Source organism: Passer montanus, unplaced genomic scaffold (genome assembly GCF_014805655.1).
Source record: "Passer montanus isolate IOZ18808 unplaced genomic scaffold, ASM1480565v1 scaffold44, whole genome shotgun sequence".
In the NCBI taxonomy this organism is placed as follows: Eukaryota; Metazoa; Chordata; class Aves; order Passeriformes; family Passeridae; genus Passer; species Passer montanus.
Window position 1 is genome coordinate 2756705 of NW_024369262.1, and position 20571 is coordinate 2777275.

General features: G+C 43.3%; 1 protein-coding gene across 1 annotated transcript; it reads left to right on the top strand.

The window, feature by feature from the left end:
- The first annotated feature begins 1832 nt into the window (after positions 1-1832).
- SLC13A2 (solute carrier family 13 member 2) lies at positions 1833-14735 on the top strand. The gene is made up of 12 exons (XM_039720544.1): positions 1833-1968; positions 4940-5068; positions 5393-5529; positions 6645-6877; positions 7899-8076; positions 8293-8415; positions 9358-9579; positions 9682-9779; positions 10778-10899; positions 12065-12226; positions 13066-13203; positions 13949-14735. Exons 1-12 carry the CDS (start codon positions 1867-1869, stop codon positions 14078-14080), a joined length of 1776 nt encoding a protein of 591 aa, XP_039576478.1. The 5' UTR covers positions 1833-1866; the 3' UTR covers positions 14081-14735.
- The last annotated feature ends 5836 nt before the right edge of the window (positions 14736-20571 follow it).

Sequence of the window (20571 nt, forward strand, 5' to 3'; positions counted from 1 at the left end):
TTAGTTATTAACCTGTTATTAGTTTGGAGCAGCTCCAAACCAAAGTAAATTGGCAACGCTCCTCTGACAGCACCGAGGTGCTCATGGGCCACAGGAAAAGCTTGGACAAGATATAAACCACTCATTTTGCAGTAAAGCACTTATATAAATCATTTTTAGTATCTTTGAAAGTGTTGTGACTCACATGACAGTGGCAAACATCTCTATGGAGGTGCTGCTTTTAAAGGACAGGCACAACTCTTCACCTGAGACCCTTCCCCACGGGTATTTACACTCCATAAATGAGGCTGCAGCTGGAGGCCAACCTTTGTGTTGCAGAGATGCAAAAACGAGGTGTTCTTTTAGATTTCCATCGCAGCCTTAGGGCATAAGAGCAAAAAGCAGAAAAATGACCTTGCTGTTGGCTGCTGTCGCTGCACCTTGTCAGTAATTAAACATTCAATGGATGCAAGGTGTGGGGGAACAGAATTAATCTGAAAGCTCTTGCTCATTCTTTCTCTACCAAGGAGGAGATACTGAGGCTCAGGGCTGGCACTGAGAAATGTGATGCTGTTGGTTGGGAGCAACATGCCCAAGTCCAGCTTGCAAATCTGGCAGCTGATTTCCCATCATTAGCACATTCTTGAGAGAAAACAAGCCCTGGCAGAAAAGGGAGGAGAGGCAGAAACAGCAGAAGCTTTTTGTGGAGCTGACAGATGACCTAATGGCTGTGCTTCCCTTTGTCTCTCTCTCGAAAGCTATAAACAGTACCAGGATAATTTAGAGCAATTAATGGAAATGTTATCATTATTAGCTGAGGGATGTACCTGGATGATCTAATAAAGCCATCAGCGTGGTATTAATGAGAAATTACCCTTTGTACTATTTTATTTTATTTTATTTTATTTTATTTTATTTTATTTTATTTTATTTTATTTTATTTTATTTTATTTTTTTTTTTGTTTGATTTTTTTATTATTACTTTTATTAATTTATTACCCTCTGGACTTAAAATGCTTAGTACTGTTTCTCCTAATGTATAGAATCTAGTGATTTGCAGCTTGTATTTTGGAAGTTGCCTGCAACTGGGACAAGAATCACTGCTAATTTCCCTGCAGCACCTTTTCTTCTTAATTTCTCCCCTGCCCCAATACACCCTGCAAGTTCCCAGAGCTGTGCCTATAAACCTGCAAGATCAAAAATGTGGGGAAAAAAATATCTCAGTGTCTGCAGAGATCTCCTGTAGCCAAGTGTTTCCCAATCCACTAAGACCTAAGGTAAGCACTGTCAGTCCCTTTTTGTCTGGGGACTTGTGGCACTGCTGACAGCAGCTCTGCCCAGTGGGTGTTGCTACCCAAAGTGAATTTCTCAGTCAACAAACACGAACATCATAAAAAATTATGTTTATATAACATTTTACACGGCTGTTTCTAATCCCTGTATTTGAGCATTACAGATGCCATTTTCAGTGTTCCCCTACATTTTTTGAAAATTGAAATTATTTTTTCAGCCTGTTTTGGAGGGAGCAGTTTCTCTTTTTTTAATAGGAGGAATAACAGTACCTATTCAAAGAGGGCATTATGAGAGACCAAATCATTAATATTATGTTTTTAAAAGTGTAGGTCGTACTTTCAAAAACCCACTTGCTCCACAAGGAATTCATTCTCTGATGGATTTACCACCTTTCTGAAAGATTATCTTAAGAAAGTTCCTGCTCTGACACTCTTTTACTGTCTCCTCCCTTCTTTGTTCCCTTCCTTCTTTCTCCGATTACAGTTCCAAAAACAACACCCAATCTCCCGAGGTCAATGGTTAATATTCCCTGGTGTTTATATAGCTCCAAGCAGCAGATTCCCGGCCCTTCAGCACTGGGCCAGCTCCAGCACCATGGCTTTCTCCTGGCAGGCAGTGCTGGCCTGCAGGAAATACCTCATCATCGTCCTGGTCCCCCTGGTGTTCCTCCCTCTGCCTCTGGTTCTGCCCACCAAGGTAAGGAATTTTTAAAATTCGGTTTAAAAGCCTCCACGTGTCAGAGCTGCTCTTTTTGAGGCTTCTTTTTGAGGTTCTTTCTCAGAGCACCTGCACCTGCTGCTTGGAGATCTCTTTTCCTTTTTTCCTGAGTGTATTGGGGCGATGCAGCAGCAGTGGGGCATAGATGGAGATGAGGAGCTCCAGCTGTGATTGCATCTTCTGGAGGAACACTCAGACTGACAGAGATTTTGGGACTCCAGCTTTGCATCTGGCTGATTTACAAAAGGACTTTCTATGCTGAAGAAAGTGTGGACCTAGAGCTCAATTTTAATCCCCCTTTTCATTTTCTAACAATGTTCAGTCCACAACTTCTTTTATTTTTTTCCTTGTTGTCACTGCTGCTCAGAAGAAGCATTTTTAGACAGACAAGGCATTCTGATACATAAGGGAAAACAACATGCATTTCAGTCTTGCTTTAACTTATTTATGTAAGAATCCTCCCAAACAAGGATTTTAAATTTAAAACACCAAGTCTGGAAGAGACCTGGCTTAGGGTTCCTTCAGGAAAAGTTGACTGAGGATCTGCAGTGTCTGGTATTTCTGGGGTATTGATCATTTAAAGAGAGAGCTGTGAGCTGACAGACTCCCAGTCTTCTGCTGCTTCTTCACTGCTTCTTGCACTCCCAACCTCTTCATGCAGAAAGATCTGATCTCTGATCTCTTATTACAGCCCCAGCACCACGAAATAACTCATCCCAAACTGCCCCTCCTGTCACTTCTCCTTGGACACCAAATCCTCACTCTTCCCTCTGGTCTCTGCCTCCCAATCCCTGCTGGTTCCCAGTTTAGATTCCTTCTCCCAGTTCCACTCTCTACGTCCCTAACCCTTCCCTCCCTAACTCAGCTCTGAGTGTGGCAGCTGGTCAGCTCTCATTCCCTCACTAGGCAAATAAAATAGTTTAAATTATTACTTAAAAGCTTGCTAGGAAAGCAAAAAAAAAAAAAAAGAAGAAGGAAAAAGTACCTTTTTTTGCTAGTTAACATTCAGTGGGCAAAGGAGTCACTGAAGTGAAAAGAGATCATGATCAGGAAAGTTCTAAGGAGACAGAGAGTGATTTTTTTTTTTTTCATTTTTTTTTTCGTGTCCTGAGGCCACGAGTTCAAACTCACTTACTGGAGGCATTGTTACATACAGTGAGTCCTTGGAGTTACCTGTGGAATGATTTGGCAGTCTTGGTTCAGTTGCTCTTTGAAAATGACTCTCTCTGGTTTCTAGGCAGTCAGCAACAAGACAAAAATTGAAAACGTCCTGGATTTTTCCCTTTGTGACTTAGGGAAACCTTTGAGAAGGGGTTTTTGGGGTTAAATTGTGCCACTGCTGAGCAGGAAAAGCTGGTGCCTCTGCACACAGTGCTGTGAGCCAGCAGCTACAGGGTGGAATTTCACATTTTTTCTATTCTGTTCATCTATTAACCTGCCCTAAAATGACATAGCACCAGACACTGAGATATTATAGTTGAGGGCAAACAATGCTAAAAATCTTGTTTAAAGGCAGACAAATGTCCTTACAGGATGGCTGGCTTTGGGAAAACCCTTTTTCCAGCTTTGTTCACAGCAGCATGGAAGACAATGGCACTGTGCCTATGAGATACATCCCAAAGCTCTGCTAGGGTCTCTCAAAAGGCACCATCTGGGTCTTTTAATAACAAAAATGGAGAAAAGGGATTGTCAAAAGGGCAAATTGCTCTCAGTGATCAGTGGGATGAATAATTAAGGTTCTCAATCCTCCAAAATAAGGCTCAAAAAGAAATATTTTTATATCTTTGGGAATCTCTCAGACTTACTTCCTCAGCCTGGCTGCTTTGATAATTCATACCTAGATTGCTGTCTTCTTTCCTCTGGACTGCTCAGCTCCCTGCTCATCCTTTCCCAGCAGCTCTGTAACCTCCACACCACGTTCAGAATTCCAGAACGTGTTCCCAAAAGTGTCAAAATCAATCCTGCCACCCATTATTCCAGCTCCTTGCTTTAATCCTCTGTAATCCAACCTCCAAAAGCATCACTACAGTTTCATTCATACTGAGCAGTAGGTTTTAGTGGACATCTGTTTTAGTGGACCACACATCCATGGTTTTCTTCCTTTGGCTTTGGTGTCTCCTATAATTGTGCAAGTTCCAAAATGCAGAAGACACCAAAACCTCCTCTTACTTTCTTTCTCAGCCCAACCAAATGCCACTGTTGTGACAAGTAATTTTGAATCTTTTCACTGTACAGGGACTGGCATAAACATTTTTACGTGAAATTTGGAGTGGTTGTCCAAAGCAGAATTAAATGAAGGTTTTCTCAGAAAAAGTGACATGAAATAGGGCATCTCACTTTCCTCAAACAAACAGCACAAAGTCAATGGAAGCTGAAATGATCTGTGACCAGTCTGCCAGTAAGCCTCCAAAGTCTCTACTAAGCTAAAAATCCAGTGAAAAGTTATAAACGTATTTACAGTGCAAGGAGCCCAGGCTGTTGAATTAGCTGTGGCTCACCTGGGCCATGACCTGAAGCCTGTGCAAAAACAGGTGGAGAAGCCTTGACTGGATCAGCAACTGATTCTCCAACTCAAGGACATAAATACAGAATATAACACCATCAGCACAATCAGGATATCAGAATACAACACTATCAGCACAATCAAGAAGCCTATTCAGTGACTGCCAACCCCTTATCATGAAGGTCCAAAGTCATCCATGCTTCTTTTCCTCTGTTGTTGCCCCTCTGAAGGTCTCATCTGCTCCTCAGAGTTCTGATGAGATTGCTGCACAGTTTGGCATTTGATTAGGATCTGCACAGGTCGGAGCTAGATGGGAGAGGAGCACAGGAAATAACCTTCTCTCTAATCCCTTTATCAGGCAGTGAATGCAATTAGGAGGCCTTGGCTTTGGGAAAAGCCCTGGGTTCCATGTTCAGCATGCTCTGACTGCCTGTCCCTTCCCTGCAGGAGGCAATGTGTGGCTATGTGATCATTGTGATGGCACTTTTCTGGTGCACAGAAGCCCTGCCTTTGGCTGTCACAGCTCTCCTGCCCGTCCTGCTGTTCCCACTCATGAATATCATGGATTCAACAACAGTAAGAGATCTTGTTCCATGTGTTAATCAGTCAGCTGCTTTTATTCTGGGATTATTCCCCAGGATTATATTTATATTATTGATAGTATCATTATTTTATTTTAACTTATTTTTATTATTATAATTATTCTCTGTCTTCTCCATGGACCAGAACTTGCATGAGCCCAGAGTGAGCTCTGGGTGGAGCTGCTAATCTGAACTCAAAGCAAATTCCCCATTCAGGTGCAACCCAGAGTTACTCCCTGCTAATGCCTTTGGAACAAACCCCCTCAGAAAATGTCCCCACCTCTTGTGACTCTTCCCTCTCCCCTGTCCCACCTCACAGGTCTGTCAGGAGTACTTGAAGGACACCAACATGCTCTTTTTGGGGGGCCTGGTGATGGCCATTGCCATCGAGACCTGGAACCTGCACAAGCGAGTGGCTCTGAGGGTCCTGCTGATCACTGGTGTCAGGCCAGCCCTGTGAGTGACAGGGGTGCAAATGCTGTGGGATCGAGGATTTTATGGCATTAGACCCCATCTCTGATGGGAATCTGCAAATCTTTCCCTGCAAATGCTTTCCTGCAGCCCAAGTGAGTTAGTGCCTGAGCAAGCCTTGCAAATGTTGAGGTGTTACACAGCCAGTGTGTCTTTATTTTATTTTATTTTATTTTATTTTATTTTATTTTATTTTATTTTATTTTTATTTTATTTTTTAATTCCAAAAGGCTTTTAGGTGGAGAAATAGCAACAAGGCAGTCAATGCTGCAAAGAGAAGGGTGCTGCCAGGCTAGGCCAGGAGCACAGCTTTGGACAGTCAGGAAAAACCACAGCTGGAGCACAGAGAACCTGGACTCTCTGCCTGCTGCTGATTGCACAGAGAAGAGAAAATATGAGGATGCTTGTTTGGAAAACAACAATTGTTTTCCAGACTAGAACTTTAAGCTATGCACAGGCTACACCACCCTGTTTAATCAGTTTCAGCTCATAAGAAGAGGGAATACTGAAGGAAATTACAAAGCAATAGAATAAAAATGCATACAAGATAAACCCCTTTTCATCTGATATATAATCTACATCTCATCTAAAGAATAATTTTGAGACAAATAACAGAGTAATACTGAAATGAGGATTAGAATTTTAGATGAGTAAGAAGAGAAACTTAAATAACAGAGGTGGGATAAAATAACATGAGAAAAAAAAAAAGAGATCATCTTCCTTATGGCTTAAACTGATTGCCATTTGGGATCAAATTCAGCTTGCAATCCCTCTTCAAAATCTATTATAATGCATTAACATGTGCTATTGAGAAATGTCTTCCTCTGAAGGATGTGGGATAAGCAGGATCTGACTGGATAAACTGCTTGCTCCAAGCTACCAGCTCGCACTTTCTTAGCCACAGGAATGTCAAACAATTGGTTGAAAAAGAGAAATTGATGTTAAATCTTAACTGGGTCACTCACAAAGCAAACCAGGGCAGGAGGAAATGCTGGGTGGGGATCGCTGAGCATTCTCCAAACCCAGCACTTGTAACAAAAAAATAAAGAGCGTTGAAAGGCTGAGTTCTGATGCAGCTTTTCCAACCCTTCTCCTTTCAGACTCCTGATGGGTTTCATGGTGGTGACAGCTTTCCTGTCCATGTGGATCAGCAACACAGCCACCACTGCCATGATGGTCCCCATCGCTCAGGCCGTGATGGAGCAGCTGCACAAGTCAGAAGCACAGTCTGACACCTCTGGCCAAGGGTCTGAACACACCAACAAAGCCTTTGAGCTGCAGGAAAAGTCACCTGAGAGCCTCAAAGAGACAGAGGAAAAGCCAGAGGAAAAAGGTGAATGGGTTGGGGGTGGTTTTTCTTCAGGGTGATGGAGGATGACCTTTCTCCTGTTGTAGCAGTTCCTAGTAAATCCTAAAAGAAGACTGTCCCCAAAGCATCCTGACTGCACCACACAGCCCTGATGAGGCTCTTCCATGAACCAGACAAAACCACATTTTTTATCATTGTTATTATTATTCTGACTTGGCTGAAGTTAAATCAAAAGTACAAAATGGTTATAACTACTCAACAAACTGACAAAAAGTAGAAATTCTCCACCAGGGGAAGCCTTTATACCAGGCTTGCTATTTCCCTGTATATTTATGTTAGTTCAATTATTATCTACTGCGTAACTTATCATATAATAGGGGATTCCCAAGGCAAAATTTCTGGCCTATTTCCAGCTGGAAGGTTAGGGATTAAAATGATCTTTCTAATCCAAAGGTACACAATCAAACAACAATATCTCTGTACCAGCTGTCTTGCCCTCTCCCCATTTTTAAGGTGATTCCAGAGTTTCTGAACATAAATCTCAGTGCCAGGAGACAGGTGCTGGTACAGAAAAAGTTCCTTTTAGCCCAGCTCCTCCAGCTCTGTCACAATTCCCTGAATTCTTGCCTCACTCCCCTCCATGTGCAGTTCAGACATTACCCTCATGCACAAGGAAGTGTCAGCAGTGGGTTCAAACTTTAGCACACATTTCAAATTCCCCTCTGAAAAACTGCTCTGTGTCAAGACAACCAGTGAAAATGGGCAAATCAAAAAATTAACTATTCCAGCCTTAAAAGGAGGAACTTTGGTTCCTTCAGCTTTGAATCCATCCAAATTCCCCTCTGAAAAACTGCTCTGTGTCAAGACAACCAGTGAAAATGGAGAGAAGATCAAAGAATTAACTATTCCAGCCTTAAAAGGAGGAACTTTGGTTCCTTCAGCTTTGAATCCATCATGTCCTAGCCTTGAAATATTAAATTATGCAGGCCCAAGGCTTTTCCTGTCCAATATAGCTCCTGCACCTCTTTTGTTCCTTGGAATCTAGGTAATTCTCATGTCCTGGTAGTTGAGGAAGAGAGAAAGAGAAATGAAGAGATTGAGAAGAAACACTTGAAGCTGTCCAAGGGAATGTCCCTCTGTATTTGTTACTCATCCAGCATTGGAGGGATCGCCACTCTGACTGGGACAACCCCAAATCTGGTGCTGCAAGGACAAGTTAATGAGTAAGTCTGGGATTACACACCCTCCAAACTGCAGCATTCTGCTCCAGCTGGCTCCCAGGCAGCACAGAGAAGGAAAATGTCAGTTTGGTCCCTTTCCTGGGAAGTGAGCTTCTCTTCCCTAATGGGCCCCACAGAACCTCCCCTTTCCTGGCTCATTAATGAAGGACAGAAGAGAGTGTGGAATTTTGGATGCTAACAGCCACCTGCATTTTCCAGCATCTATAAAGACAATGGTGGCATCATCAACTTTGCCTCCTGGTTCTCCTTCGCCTTCCCCACCATGGTGGTGCTGCTGATTTTGGCGTGGATTTGGCTGCAGATCCTGTACTTGGGCTTCAAGTGAGTACCCTGAGCCCCTGCCATGCACCTGGTGGGCTCTGACCAGGGCTTGTTCAACACCAGAGACCTTTTACTGATGAGAAAAACCACACAGCAGGTGGCAAAGTCCTGACACACAACAGAGACCAGAACAGCACTCGGTGCCTGTTAAAATTCTGCAATTTTCCTTTGAGGAATCTGGTCAAATCCCAGCTAAATGTACTCTGTAGGTGCAAACAGGGAGCTCTGAGTGCAGTGACCTGTTCTGCAGCATTGCTGTCGTGTCCTAGGAGATTGCTGTGCTCCAAAGCAGGAAATTGATTTCTACAGAGAGCTGTAAATGCCTTTGTGACCAGGGCTGCTCAGACCTAGAGGATTAGTTCTGGGCTGGTTCTGGAGCAGATCACACAACCAGCCTGCATTGCCTGCCTGCTTAATAAAAAACTCAGCTTTTCATGTTTGTGTCATCCCAACTTCACTCATTCAGTGCTGTCACACCTGAAATGGTATTTTCACCTTCAAATTCCTCCTTTTAAATTTTTGTCATTTTAAAAAAGCTTGGCAACTCTTTACTTCCTAGTGAAGTGATCAAACAGCCTTGTCAATCACATTAACATTGTCCTGGTCTAGTGGAAGGTGTCCCTGCCCACTCATTGGAATGAAATGGAATTTAGAGTCTCTTCCAACACAAACCATTCTGTAATTCTGTAATTTTTTTCCTCATATGTCCAGATATCTCACTTATTTACATTTAAGTAATGAGCTTTTAGGGGCAGGAAGCTTTTTTCTGATCATCTTGACATGCAGCTCCTATTCACCATAGTTGCAAGTTACAATATATTTAATTTCAATATTAATATATAAATACATATAAAGACATTATGATTGAGTATAAAATTTGTATTCTTAACTCTCTGGATACCTGGCAAATTTCTCTGACACTTCTCATCCATTTTCTTCCAGTTTTAAGAAGAATTTTGGTTGTGGTGCCAGTCCTGCTGCCAAGGCTAAGGAGCAACAGGCCTATGAAATCATCAAGGAAGAGAGCAAGAAACTGGGCAAAATGAGCTTTGCAGAAATAGAAGTTTTAATCCTCTTCATTCTCCTGGTGGTGTTGTGGTTCACAAGAGAACCTGGGTTCATCCCAGGCTGGGCAACAGTTCTTTTCAACAAAAATAATACAAGGTAGTGCCCCTTCTCCTCCTCACTTTGAATAAAAATGGAGCAGGCTGGATTTTATCCAGCTGAAGTCACAGCTGACTAAATTCCTGACTGCTCTACCTGCAGCTATGTCACTGATGCCACAGTCGCCCTCTTCATCTCAGTGTTGCTCTTCATCCTCCCTTCTGGCTTTTCCAACCAGGACAGAGACCCAGAGCAAACAGGTGAGTCACTGAGGCACCAAAAACCAACTGTCTGAATGGGTGTGTGGGAAATGTTCACATTTTGGGTTTAAAAAGAAATTTCAAATATTAAATAACACTTCAAGCTGCTCTTCCAGCTGTGTACACAACTTCACAGAAACACACAGAGTTGCTGCCACACCCTTAACTCGCCCTTCCCTGCCTCCTGCTGTGCTTCTTGGAGCAGCTGCAGATCATTCATTACAGCTTTTGCAAGTCAGGCTCTAAAACTATTGCTGCTGGTGCTCCCAGCTTCAGGAGGTAATTCCAGAGTTTGCTGACAGAGGGATTCCTGACATGTGGAAACCCAGAGCACTGAGAATATTTCTCTGTCTGCTTGGGGTGCCCTGACCCCCAGGGGAGCACTGACTCTGACCCTCATTCGTGGAGAAAGTTTCCCAGAGTTCAAGATAGACTAAAATCCACAAAAGTGTGAAATAGATTATAGAGAGTAGTGTAGGTGAATCACTTGGTGGGAAATTTAGGGTTTGGGATTTTTAGTGTGTTGTGGATGGAAGCAAGATGGAGGGCACAGAGTGTTGTCCTGGGTTTCTTCTTCATGCTTCTTCTTCTTCCTTCTTCATGGGTTTGGGTGGCATTTTGTAATTGGGCAGAAAAGTCCACACTGGGGCTCTTTGGGATCAGTTATTGGGTTAAAAGGGAAAACAATCCAGGTGTCAGTTCTTAACTGGAGAGTTTAGTCTTAAAGGACCTTGTGACAAAATATTGTTGGCCGTTTTGTGCCTTCTGATGGAAAGCTGCAGAACTCATGGTTGTGAGGCTGTTTTACTGATAAGAAACAATAAACACCTGAGTCTGGACATGAAATACCACCTCAAGTGCCTTCAACCCAGACCCAGAGAGACCAACAGCTGGAACTCCTGCACTGACCTTCAGACCAAGCTCCCCTCCCACCAAGAAGCTCTCCTTTCTTTGGGGAATGCAACTTTGTGGTTCACAAAATCTCTTTTGGGTTCCAGGGGGCAGGGCAAGGTTCCGGGCGCCTCCACCCCTCCTGGACTGGAAGGTTGTTCAGGAGAAGATGCCGTGGAACATCGTGTTCCTGCTGGGAGGTGGCTTTGCCTTGGCCAAAGGCAGCGAGGTAACATTCCCTGCTGTGTCCTCCTGGCTGGTTCCTCTTCCATCTTGCTCTCCCAGGACACAAGAGGGCACACCCGGAGCGTCAAATGCTCCTTTCCCCAGCTCCTGCAGCGGGGCATCCTTGCAGTGCTGGCATCAAACCCTGGTTTTTCCCCATGCCAATCAGGGCAGCATCATTAAATGTGTTTCTGGAAAACCGGCTGATTAAGAAACTGCCCCAACGCATTAAAGGTTGTTTTAAATAAAGTGTAACTGGTGCAGCCAGCATGATGAGATGGTTCACCCAGGAGGGGTCTCCAAAGTATTTCAAAGCAAGGATTTATGGAAATAGGATTTAAATGAAACTATTAGAAGAGAAATGTAGAGCTTGATGGAGAAACTTCAGGAGCAGGTGAAAAACATCTGCAGGAACAAGTCCAGTGCTACACATTATTTTTCAGTAATTATTTAAGTGATGGAACAGACAATCCATTTATTAAATCTATAGGCAACAAAGAAATTTTAAAAGGTTTCAAGTGCCTAGAAATATTAGTTAAAAATTCAAAGACCAACAGTAAAATGGAAAAAGTACATGTTTGGAAAAGGAAATATTTAGGAAATTATTTTAATTTATCCTAGAATAAATAACAAAATACATAAGAGCTGCTGCAGAAAGTCCAGAGTGACAGGGAGGATGCTGCTACTTCCCAGTGACTGACAAGGATGAAGGGTGTGAAAAGATTCAGACAGTTATCAAGATCTCAGACAATGTGATGAAATTACACTAAATCACTACAACATCTGATAAGATTTATATTAAAATATTTTAGGAAATTAATTCAAATATCTTCGCTTATATATTAAAAAATCACCTCAAATATTGGTCATGTACAAGTAATGATCTGAACAGAGAACTAATTATTTGCTGTCATTAATGCACTATAAATGCAGGATCTCCATGGGAAATAATGTTGATTTTGTTTTGTCTTGGGGTTTTTTTGGGGAGGGGTTTGTTTTGTTTTGTTTAACTTCCTGACCAATCCTGTCTATGAGCACTGGCTGTGTTTTCCTGCAGCTTGCATGAAAACTTTCTGAGAAGGGAGAGCTGAACTGGCATGAGAACTGCAACAGAACACTGATGTGGCTCTTCCCTCTCCAAGCTGGCATCTCTCTCTGCTCTCCTGCAGGAATCTGGTCTGTCTGCGTGGCTGGGCACCAAACTGACCCCTCTGGAGAGCATCCCTCCCCCAGCCATTGCCTTCCTCCTCTGCCTCCTCATCGCCACCTTCACCGAGTGCACCAGCAACGTGGCCACCACCACCCTCTTCCTCCCCATTCTGGCTTCCATGGTGAGTCCCAGCATGTCAAAATACTCCTTTAAGGACAGTTTTCAGCTCCTCAGTTGCCAAAACTATCTGGCTGGCAAAGCCAAGCACTGGTTCCTGTATCTCATCAGGGGTACCAGACCTGAAACAAAAATCTGTGTGGGCACATGGGAACACACACCGTGCTTAGTTCAACCTTTCTGAAATCATTGCTGGGGAAAAGCAAAGGGATTAAATTCATTGGCAAATGAAGGCTTTCCCTTCTGGCCTAAACATGAGGTCACTGCCAGCTGTACTTGTTTTTTCCAATTTGTTCTGCACGGAGACAGCAGCAGCAGCATTTCCTTGCCTGCAACATTCCATGACTGTATTTCACCCCCACCAAGGCCTTGCAGAGCCTCTGAAGGTGATAGCATGACCTAATTCAGACTTCTGCATTTCCACAGGAGATTCCTGTTGCTGGGCTAGACAGAGTTCTGCAAACTGAAAAGCTGGTTCCAGACAGAAACTGGAATGAGCTCCTCAAAAATCTTTTTGCATAGGCCACAGACTCCAGCCAGCCCTTAAACCAAAGCTCTCACCTCCAGAGCTTCACCTGCCTCCCCTGAAAATTTAATTTTGTTCTTAACCAGGGTTTAGAGCTGAATATAAGCATTATTTATCCATTTATACAAAGCCCTGACCACAAAATCAATTCTTGCATTTGCTGCGTAAAGATGCTGGAAGTGTCTGAAGCAGCACCAAAATGTGAGTGGCTGCAGTGTTTGGGGAAGAATGAGCCTTCTGGCATGGACAAACACAACCAGATTCCTGTGCAGTTCTGGGTGTCAAACCCATCACCTCTGCTCTCTTTTTGTGCACAGGCTGAAGCAATCTGCCTCAACCCTCTCTATGTCATGCTGCCCTGCACACTCTCTGCATCGCTGGCCTTCATGCTCCCCGTGGCAACTCCTCCCAATGCCATCGTCTTCTCCTATGGACAGCTCAGGGTTATTGATATGGTGAGGAAAAAAAACCAAAACAACATTTTCTTTCCAGAATTTTCACCCCTAGGTTTGATCTCTCCTTTTCCTAATGCTGGTTCTTCTTGGGGGAGCGTTAGAAAGTCAGTGTGCCAGGCTTATGTCAAGTGGAAAGAAGATGTGTGTGCATTAATAAAGGGTCACACTGTCTCTAATACACTCTGAGAATCTTAGAAAGGTGCTAATGAGCCTTTAAAGAACAGCCAGGGCCTCTTGAAGATTTTATAATAAGAGATGTCAATGTCTAACTGCTTGAAAAACCCAAATGTAGAGCATGAGGGTGTCAAAGGGCCCTGTCACCTGGGCAGTGCTTCTGCAGGGACAGCAAACAGCCTGGCACATCTCACTGGGTGCCCTGATGCCTCAAGAAGTCACTAGAGATGCAAGGACAGCAGTGCCACGTCTCTTGATAACTTTCCTAACTTATAATTGATCCAAGAAGAAACCCAAAGTGACACTAGAGAGGAATACCAGGTGAGAAGAGAAGTGGATTAAAAGGGTTTGGGACTTCAAGTTTTAAGAGTTTTATCCAATTGAAATCTTGTCATTTATACGAATTATATATTATTGTGAAGAAATCCAGCTTAAATATAATTTGGTGGAGAGAAAAGAAATTTTCTCTTTTTGGCCAAAGAGAAAATCAAACCATGCAAACCATCCTAACCATCAAGGAAGGAGAAAAGCGCTCAGGGCTGCTAACAACCCTTCTCTTTTGTAATTCTAGGCCAAAGCTGGGTTTGTACTCAACATCCTGGGAGTCCTGACCATAACTCTGGCCATCAACACCTGGGCTTCATCCTTGTTCCAGCTGCAGACCTTCCCATCGTGGGCAAACAGGACAGGGACCTGCCTGTGACCTGGGACAGACAGAGCCAGCACTGCCCCTGCCAGAGCTGCAAGGACAGCAGGGCTGTCACCCACCGAGCTCTAGGGAAAAGCCTGTTCTGGGGAAAAGGACAAGCAAAATCCTCCCAATGGAAGCAGCAGTAAAATTGCCCGGTTGCTGTTGGGTTTTGCCACCCCAGCAGGAGGATGAGGTGATTTTTGGCTTTCCAGCCCTCCCACCTTTAGGTTTTCTGCCTCTTCAGGGGTGTTTGCCCCCAGTGCTTTTCCAGTAAGTCTGAAATCTGCAGCGAGAAAAAAAGAGAGAGGTGTGAATAGAGAAAAGGAAGGAGAGAGACTCTGGGTTCCTGATTTTGTGCACAGGCCTGTGCTGTCACAGCTCTCCTGTATATGTATAAATGTTCAAGGTGTACATGATTGTTATACACTCTGTGGGCAAGCTGTGTGTTGTGTGAAAAATCACTGTCAGCCCCTCCCATTTTGAAATATATTTATTTGCAGTCCCCTTGTTAGGAATGTAAAAGATGAATTTTCTCCCGGAGCATCCACCCCTGGTGTTATTTATGTCAGATTACAGCCTGCAAGTTCATGGTAAGACCTTTCCTTGAAAAGGAGAGAACCCGTGTCCTAAAATATGTATGATTGAATTAAAGATTTTTTTTAATGTACCCCTGTGTTCTAGAGTTTGGGGTTTTTTTAATTATAAATCACTGCTTCTGTCCTCCAGGTATCAACTGCTTGTCCCTGTTCTCACTTACAATATCTTTAAATAATCAGAGAAATCAGCATAGTTGATTTTCTCTTATCTTTAAAGTAGCAATTATGTTGTTATTATTACTGAGTCAAATTTTCTTGGACTGTGCAGGCCAAGATCTTCCTTTGTAAAAGCCTATTATGTAATCCTGCTCCATATCTAATCCCTATTCTGCTGGAGCTGACTTTCAGTAGCAGATAAATTCCTAATGACCAAAGTGACAAATATCCAAAAGCCCTTTGCCAGATCTCTCAGTGCCATAAATGAGGTTGGGTTCAGGCAGAGCAATTACTCAATTGTGCCCCTGAAGTTTGCTCTGAAACCTTTGTTCTGCTGTTACCTGCTTCAATTCTGCACAAAGTGCAGTTCTGAAATCCAGTCTGGTGGGATCTCCATACTGGTTCCATGAGAGTGAAAATCAGGGAATTTCACTCTAAAACAATATGTTCTCCTCAAAATCTTTCTTTTTTCTTTCTCTGCCCTAATTATTAGGACATGAGGGCACCGTGCAGTATATTTTTGATTAATAAAATGCCCAAATTCATTGACTTGCTGCAGTTTTTTTTCCAGTTCCAAAGATCCAGATAATTCTGGTGTCTGCTGGTCATTAATTCCTCAGCACTGATGGTTCCAGTGGCTGTGGAAATCACTGTCTTGGAAAGAACAGCCTGGTTTAATCCTCCTGTGGCTTTGATGGAGCTTTAATTTGATGTGAGATAGAGATCCAGCAGAATATCCACAGCTCCAGAAGGAAAGGCATTTATTCTCTGTTGCTAATGAGCTCCTGGCTAACAGATTTCAATCACATAATGACTTGCTCAGGTCACTGCTACACCACTCTCCTTTCCCTTTGGGTTTACCTCTATTAAATAACACCCAAATCTCTCTAAATATTTTCATTTCTCTGCTCACCCTCTGTCTGAGGACTTAAAAATGCCAAACTGGAGTAGATTATTTGCTGAGAGCCTCTCCCTTCTCCCTCCCTTTGTCTCCAGCATCAGGGCAGTGTGCTCTGCTTTTGTTTGCTTTTTGTTTTCTTTGAAATACTCCCGTAGACTTTACATGTCCTCCCAAATTACTGCTTAGCTAAGCAGGAAAGGTGGAATTCTTATAACATTTCCCATCTGCCTCTCCTTCCAGCCCTTTTAAAACTCTGTTATGGTTCTTTGAAGTCTTTTCTATTAGTCTACATTATTCAGAGGCTGTGGTGTGCATAAAGTACCTGCAGGAGCACAGGTGCAATCTTTATGCCAATCTCAAGAAGAAAGGAGGGAGACATCAAGTAGCACAGAGTGTCATGGGGCCAATGCATTAATGCTGTGCTCCACCTTCATTAACATGGGTGAGGAGAGATTTACCAGGGAATGTCTGCAGTGGGAGTTACTCAGAGGGGGTAAAAATGCCCAAATTCCAGAAAAAAAATATAGGTGAAAATCGAGAGAAGAGGAAGAGAAGAGAAGAGAAGAGAAGAGAAGAGAAGAGAAGAGAAGAGAAGAGAAGAGAAGAGAAGAGAAGAGAAGAGAAGAGAAGAGAAGAGAAGGAACAACAAACAGGACACAAGGAGAACTGAGAAGAACAAATAGGACACAAGGAGAACTGAGAATTCCATGACCAGTTTCCACCTTGCAGTGGCACTGGGCAGTTCACTGCCTTGGGTGTGTCTGAGCTCAGGACCAGTCGAGGTACAGCTAAATATAGTGTGCTTGTGCAAAAACCAGTAACACTATTAAAAATTTTCATAATTTTCTAAGCAAAGCAGGTAGAAAGTGTTTCTAAGCCCCATTATTACCCGGATCACCTTTGAAGGGTGGTTCCCCATTATGTTTCCAGATATTGCCCTCAAGGAGTGGCTCCATTTCCCATTGTGAGATCAAATTTCACAATCTGCTGTGAAACTGCCAGCTCAGCACCTGCTGTGCTCAGCTGGGATTCCCACTGCAGCTCCTCATCTCCCAGCTGACACCAAGTTTGCTTTCCACAAGTGATAAATTTGGTAACGAGGAGGGGACCTGTGTCTCTTTTTCGCCTGCCTTGGCCTAAAAACTACTCTGCAAAACCACAAAATACAGGTTTCCAGCAGTGAGTAAGTGGGTGACTCGGAGTCACCTCCTCATTCTCCCTGCAGTTATGGAGCTGTCCTGCCTTGCCTTGCACACACACGGAGTTTCTGCAGGCACACACATGCACTCTGAGGGAACAGGGAGGCCTTGCCCTGGTAAAAACACACCATTTCTGTGACCACACCATAAAAGCTGATGGTTTCTGGGCAGGAGCCTGAAAAATCGCTTACATTTGGGAAAGGCACCTGGCCATAAACACCTCGGCAGCAATTTGTAAAGTGGCATGGGAGTGATGCAAGGGTCACTGAAATCATAAACAGACTTAACAGGACACATGGCAATTTCAAAGCTGAACCAGGATGAAGCCAGCACATCTTTCTAATCCTCAAATTGCTTTGGAGAAACCAAAAATGTGCTCCCAGTCACTTAAGAGGTATTAAAATGAGCCTTGTTGTATAGCACTGACATCGTGAAATATGCCCAGGACATACAACTCAATTGCTAAACTTTCATTAAAAATAAAAGTAAATAAACAAAAATTACTTGGAAGGGCTCCTTATCATAAAATGGACATTAAATAATTCTCAAAAAGGTGAAAATTATTTTCAGCAAAAAAACAGAAACACGAGGTTCTGTATTTTATTCAATAATTAGCAGCATTGGGTAACTGTGGATCTTTCTCCAGGAGCTGTAAAAGCTGTTCCTCTTGTGTCCTTGAGGAAATTCCTCCTTGGATAACTATGGCATGTTGGCAGCTCTGTGCATCTGCAGCCTCTCTCCATTTGGTTTATTTTATTTTAGGAATGCAACTCTCTGCTCTCAACTAGCCCACTGGATTTAGTGCTTGCCAAAGCAGAAACAGAGTTTAAACCCTCTGCAATGATGAATAACTAAAGAACAGAAAGCAGAAACACGAGGACTTAAGAAATACCTAACTTGAAATCATCCTGGAATTTCACAACCCTCCATTTTTTTTTTCTTTTTTTTTTTTCCCAACATGGGACCAATAAAACTATTTACAACTTGATTCACTGAACTTTATGGCTTGAGTTAGTAATGAGCAAGGTGCCAAAGTCTGGAAATGAAGTGGTTTGGATGTACTAATCACCTGGTGTCCAAACTAACAACTGTTTAATGGAACTTAATCACTACTGTCAATGCTGGGTATTTTCTCCTATTAAGGAGACATTTAGTATTATTTATCCTTTAATCATATTAACACACCGAAACCATGCTGGTGCCATGCAGGAGGTGCAGGTTCCCTCCCCAGGTGTCATCTCCTGGCTGCAGACACTGCACCAGGCCCAGGGTCCCCAAATCCAGGCCAAGCACCTGGGCTGGTGTTGATTTTCCTTGGAAAAATCCCTTAAAAAGGAATGGAACAAGGGAACACTTCCCAAAAGCAGTGCAGGGCAGCAGAGTCACACATTTAATAACATTTATGAAAATTGTCCAAAGGGGAAAAAAATCAAAGCAGCAAAACCAAATGAACTTGAAAATAGAGAAGGAACAGAATTATTAATTCAAGGGTTCAACACATTTGTTTTTATGAATCAGACCAGATTCAACTGCTTCAAGGCTCAGATGTTGGATGCCTGTGTGAGGTATTTGTGATCTAACAATGAATCACAATACTTTTAGTTGCCACTGCACCTGAAATATTAACTAGAATTAGTTAGACCATCAGAAACTTACTCTGCTTCCAATTTATACCATTCAGAGGACTTCAGGTCCTGCCCACCTAGCAGCACTCCAGGAATTTCCTCACTTCCCTTGATCCCTGTCCAGTCCATGAGGAGTAGAGCAATTCCAATTTTCCCCCGTCTAGGAGTTATCATTCTTTGGAAGAGAATTTCAGTAATTTCCCAATTCAGAAACCCAATTTCATTAATTCTGCTGATTCTTGTTCCTTTCCATCAAGCACAAAGAGAAGTGGTCAGGGCTGCCCATGAAAATAAAGTGCACGAATAAGGAATTGCACAATGGGAGAGCAGCAGGGTGTGTGCAGGGTGCTCCAGTTAGCTGGACTGGCACCAGCATTCCCAGTTTCCTCTTGAGAGGACTCCAGTGAGCACTGGTTAGTCTGGGGCAGTTTGGTGACTGCAAAAGGAAAGCCACATTTCCCTTCTTTGCTCTGGGACTCTCCTGATGGGACTTGCCAGAAAGCTGAAAAAGGATCCTCTTTCTTTGGTCTGTCACCCGAAGGGAGCCTGAGCTTTCCTCCTTGCTCTTACCTCTGGCAATGTCACTGCTGCTACACGAAACCTGCAGTCATAAATCACTCGTGTGCCTCACAGATAACACAGCTGGACAGTGGCAGCCTCCTCACACCTGTGCTTTTGCTTTTCCCCTCAGCAAGGGCTCTTGTGGCACTGGGGGCTGCAACTGGCACAGGAGAAATGGCAGCCCACAGGATTCCATGGACATAACCCAAAATAACCTTTGGGTCATGTTTTTATCACCCAGGCTCTGGGGCAGATAGCAGCATCAGCAGGATTAGTTCTGAGGACTTTTAGGGTGCAGATAGGGCAGCTTTCCCCCCAAGTTATTGGCAAAAATCAATGATGGCAGCCAGAGCTACCTGGATAGTCACAACAGATTGGTGAATGGGGCAGCAAAAACAAGCACCAATTTCATGCTCATGCACTATCTGTTAATTTAAGATTCCCTGACTGTTGGTGGATTACGTGGTGCATGGGCAAGACAAAAATAAATGTCTGAAATAAATTCAGAAAAGGCTGAGGCAGAGCTGCCAGAGGGGCAGGCTCTGACTGAATCCTGGCTCAGAAACCAAAGCCTTTCTCCCAAGTGAGCACAGGGGGTGTGGAAGTGCAGGAGTTCACACTCTAAGCTTTTGTAATTTGGCAGAGATACTGTAAGAAAAAAAAAAAAAAACCCAAACCAAAACATGCAGCTTATTAGCCTAGAAGAAAAATCTTTGCTCTGTTTACACAGTAACCACACACCTGTATCTCAGAAATATGAGACAAGTGATGGGGAAAGGGGAGGGCACTGACATCTTTATTTCCCTCTACACCAGGTGCAGTCAGCTCTGTAATATCTTTGCAGCCTCTGTTTTGACTCGGTGCCACTGTTGGCCTCCTGTACCTGCTGAACAGCCCCTGCAGGGAGTGACTCCAAAACATGCCCATGCTCCCTGCTCCAGCAGGATCTGCTCCTACCTGGAGCCCTGGCGGGTGCAGACACAAGTCAGCCAAATCCTGAACCCATCCCAGCACAGCTGCAGCTCCTGCAAGTCACACAAAGACGAAACCACTCAATTTTGTGCTAAATTGTTCTATTGGTTTGTTTTTCTTACAGGACATTCCTAATTTTCTGGCGCTGCAAGTTTATGTCCCATTTTTATGGGGCAAAAATGTGGCATTAAGGAGACTTGTCCTGTCACAATAAAACATCAGGGGAGGGACAGAGCTGAAGAGGTCCCACCTCTTTAACTCTTCAAACCAAAGCACAGTTCAGTAAAATCCATTTGCATTAATTATAGCAAATTTGTGTGTCTGGTTTTACTGAATAGGATTGTTTGATATTCCTGGGCAAATGAAGAAGAAAAGAGGGGCATATATGAAAAGAATAAATTAATTTTTTCACCAGAATACATTTATTTTTGTCATAAGAATAACAGAGAGAGTTGTTTTGTGTTTGTAAAGACAGCAGCCACGTGAGGAACAA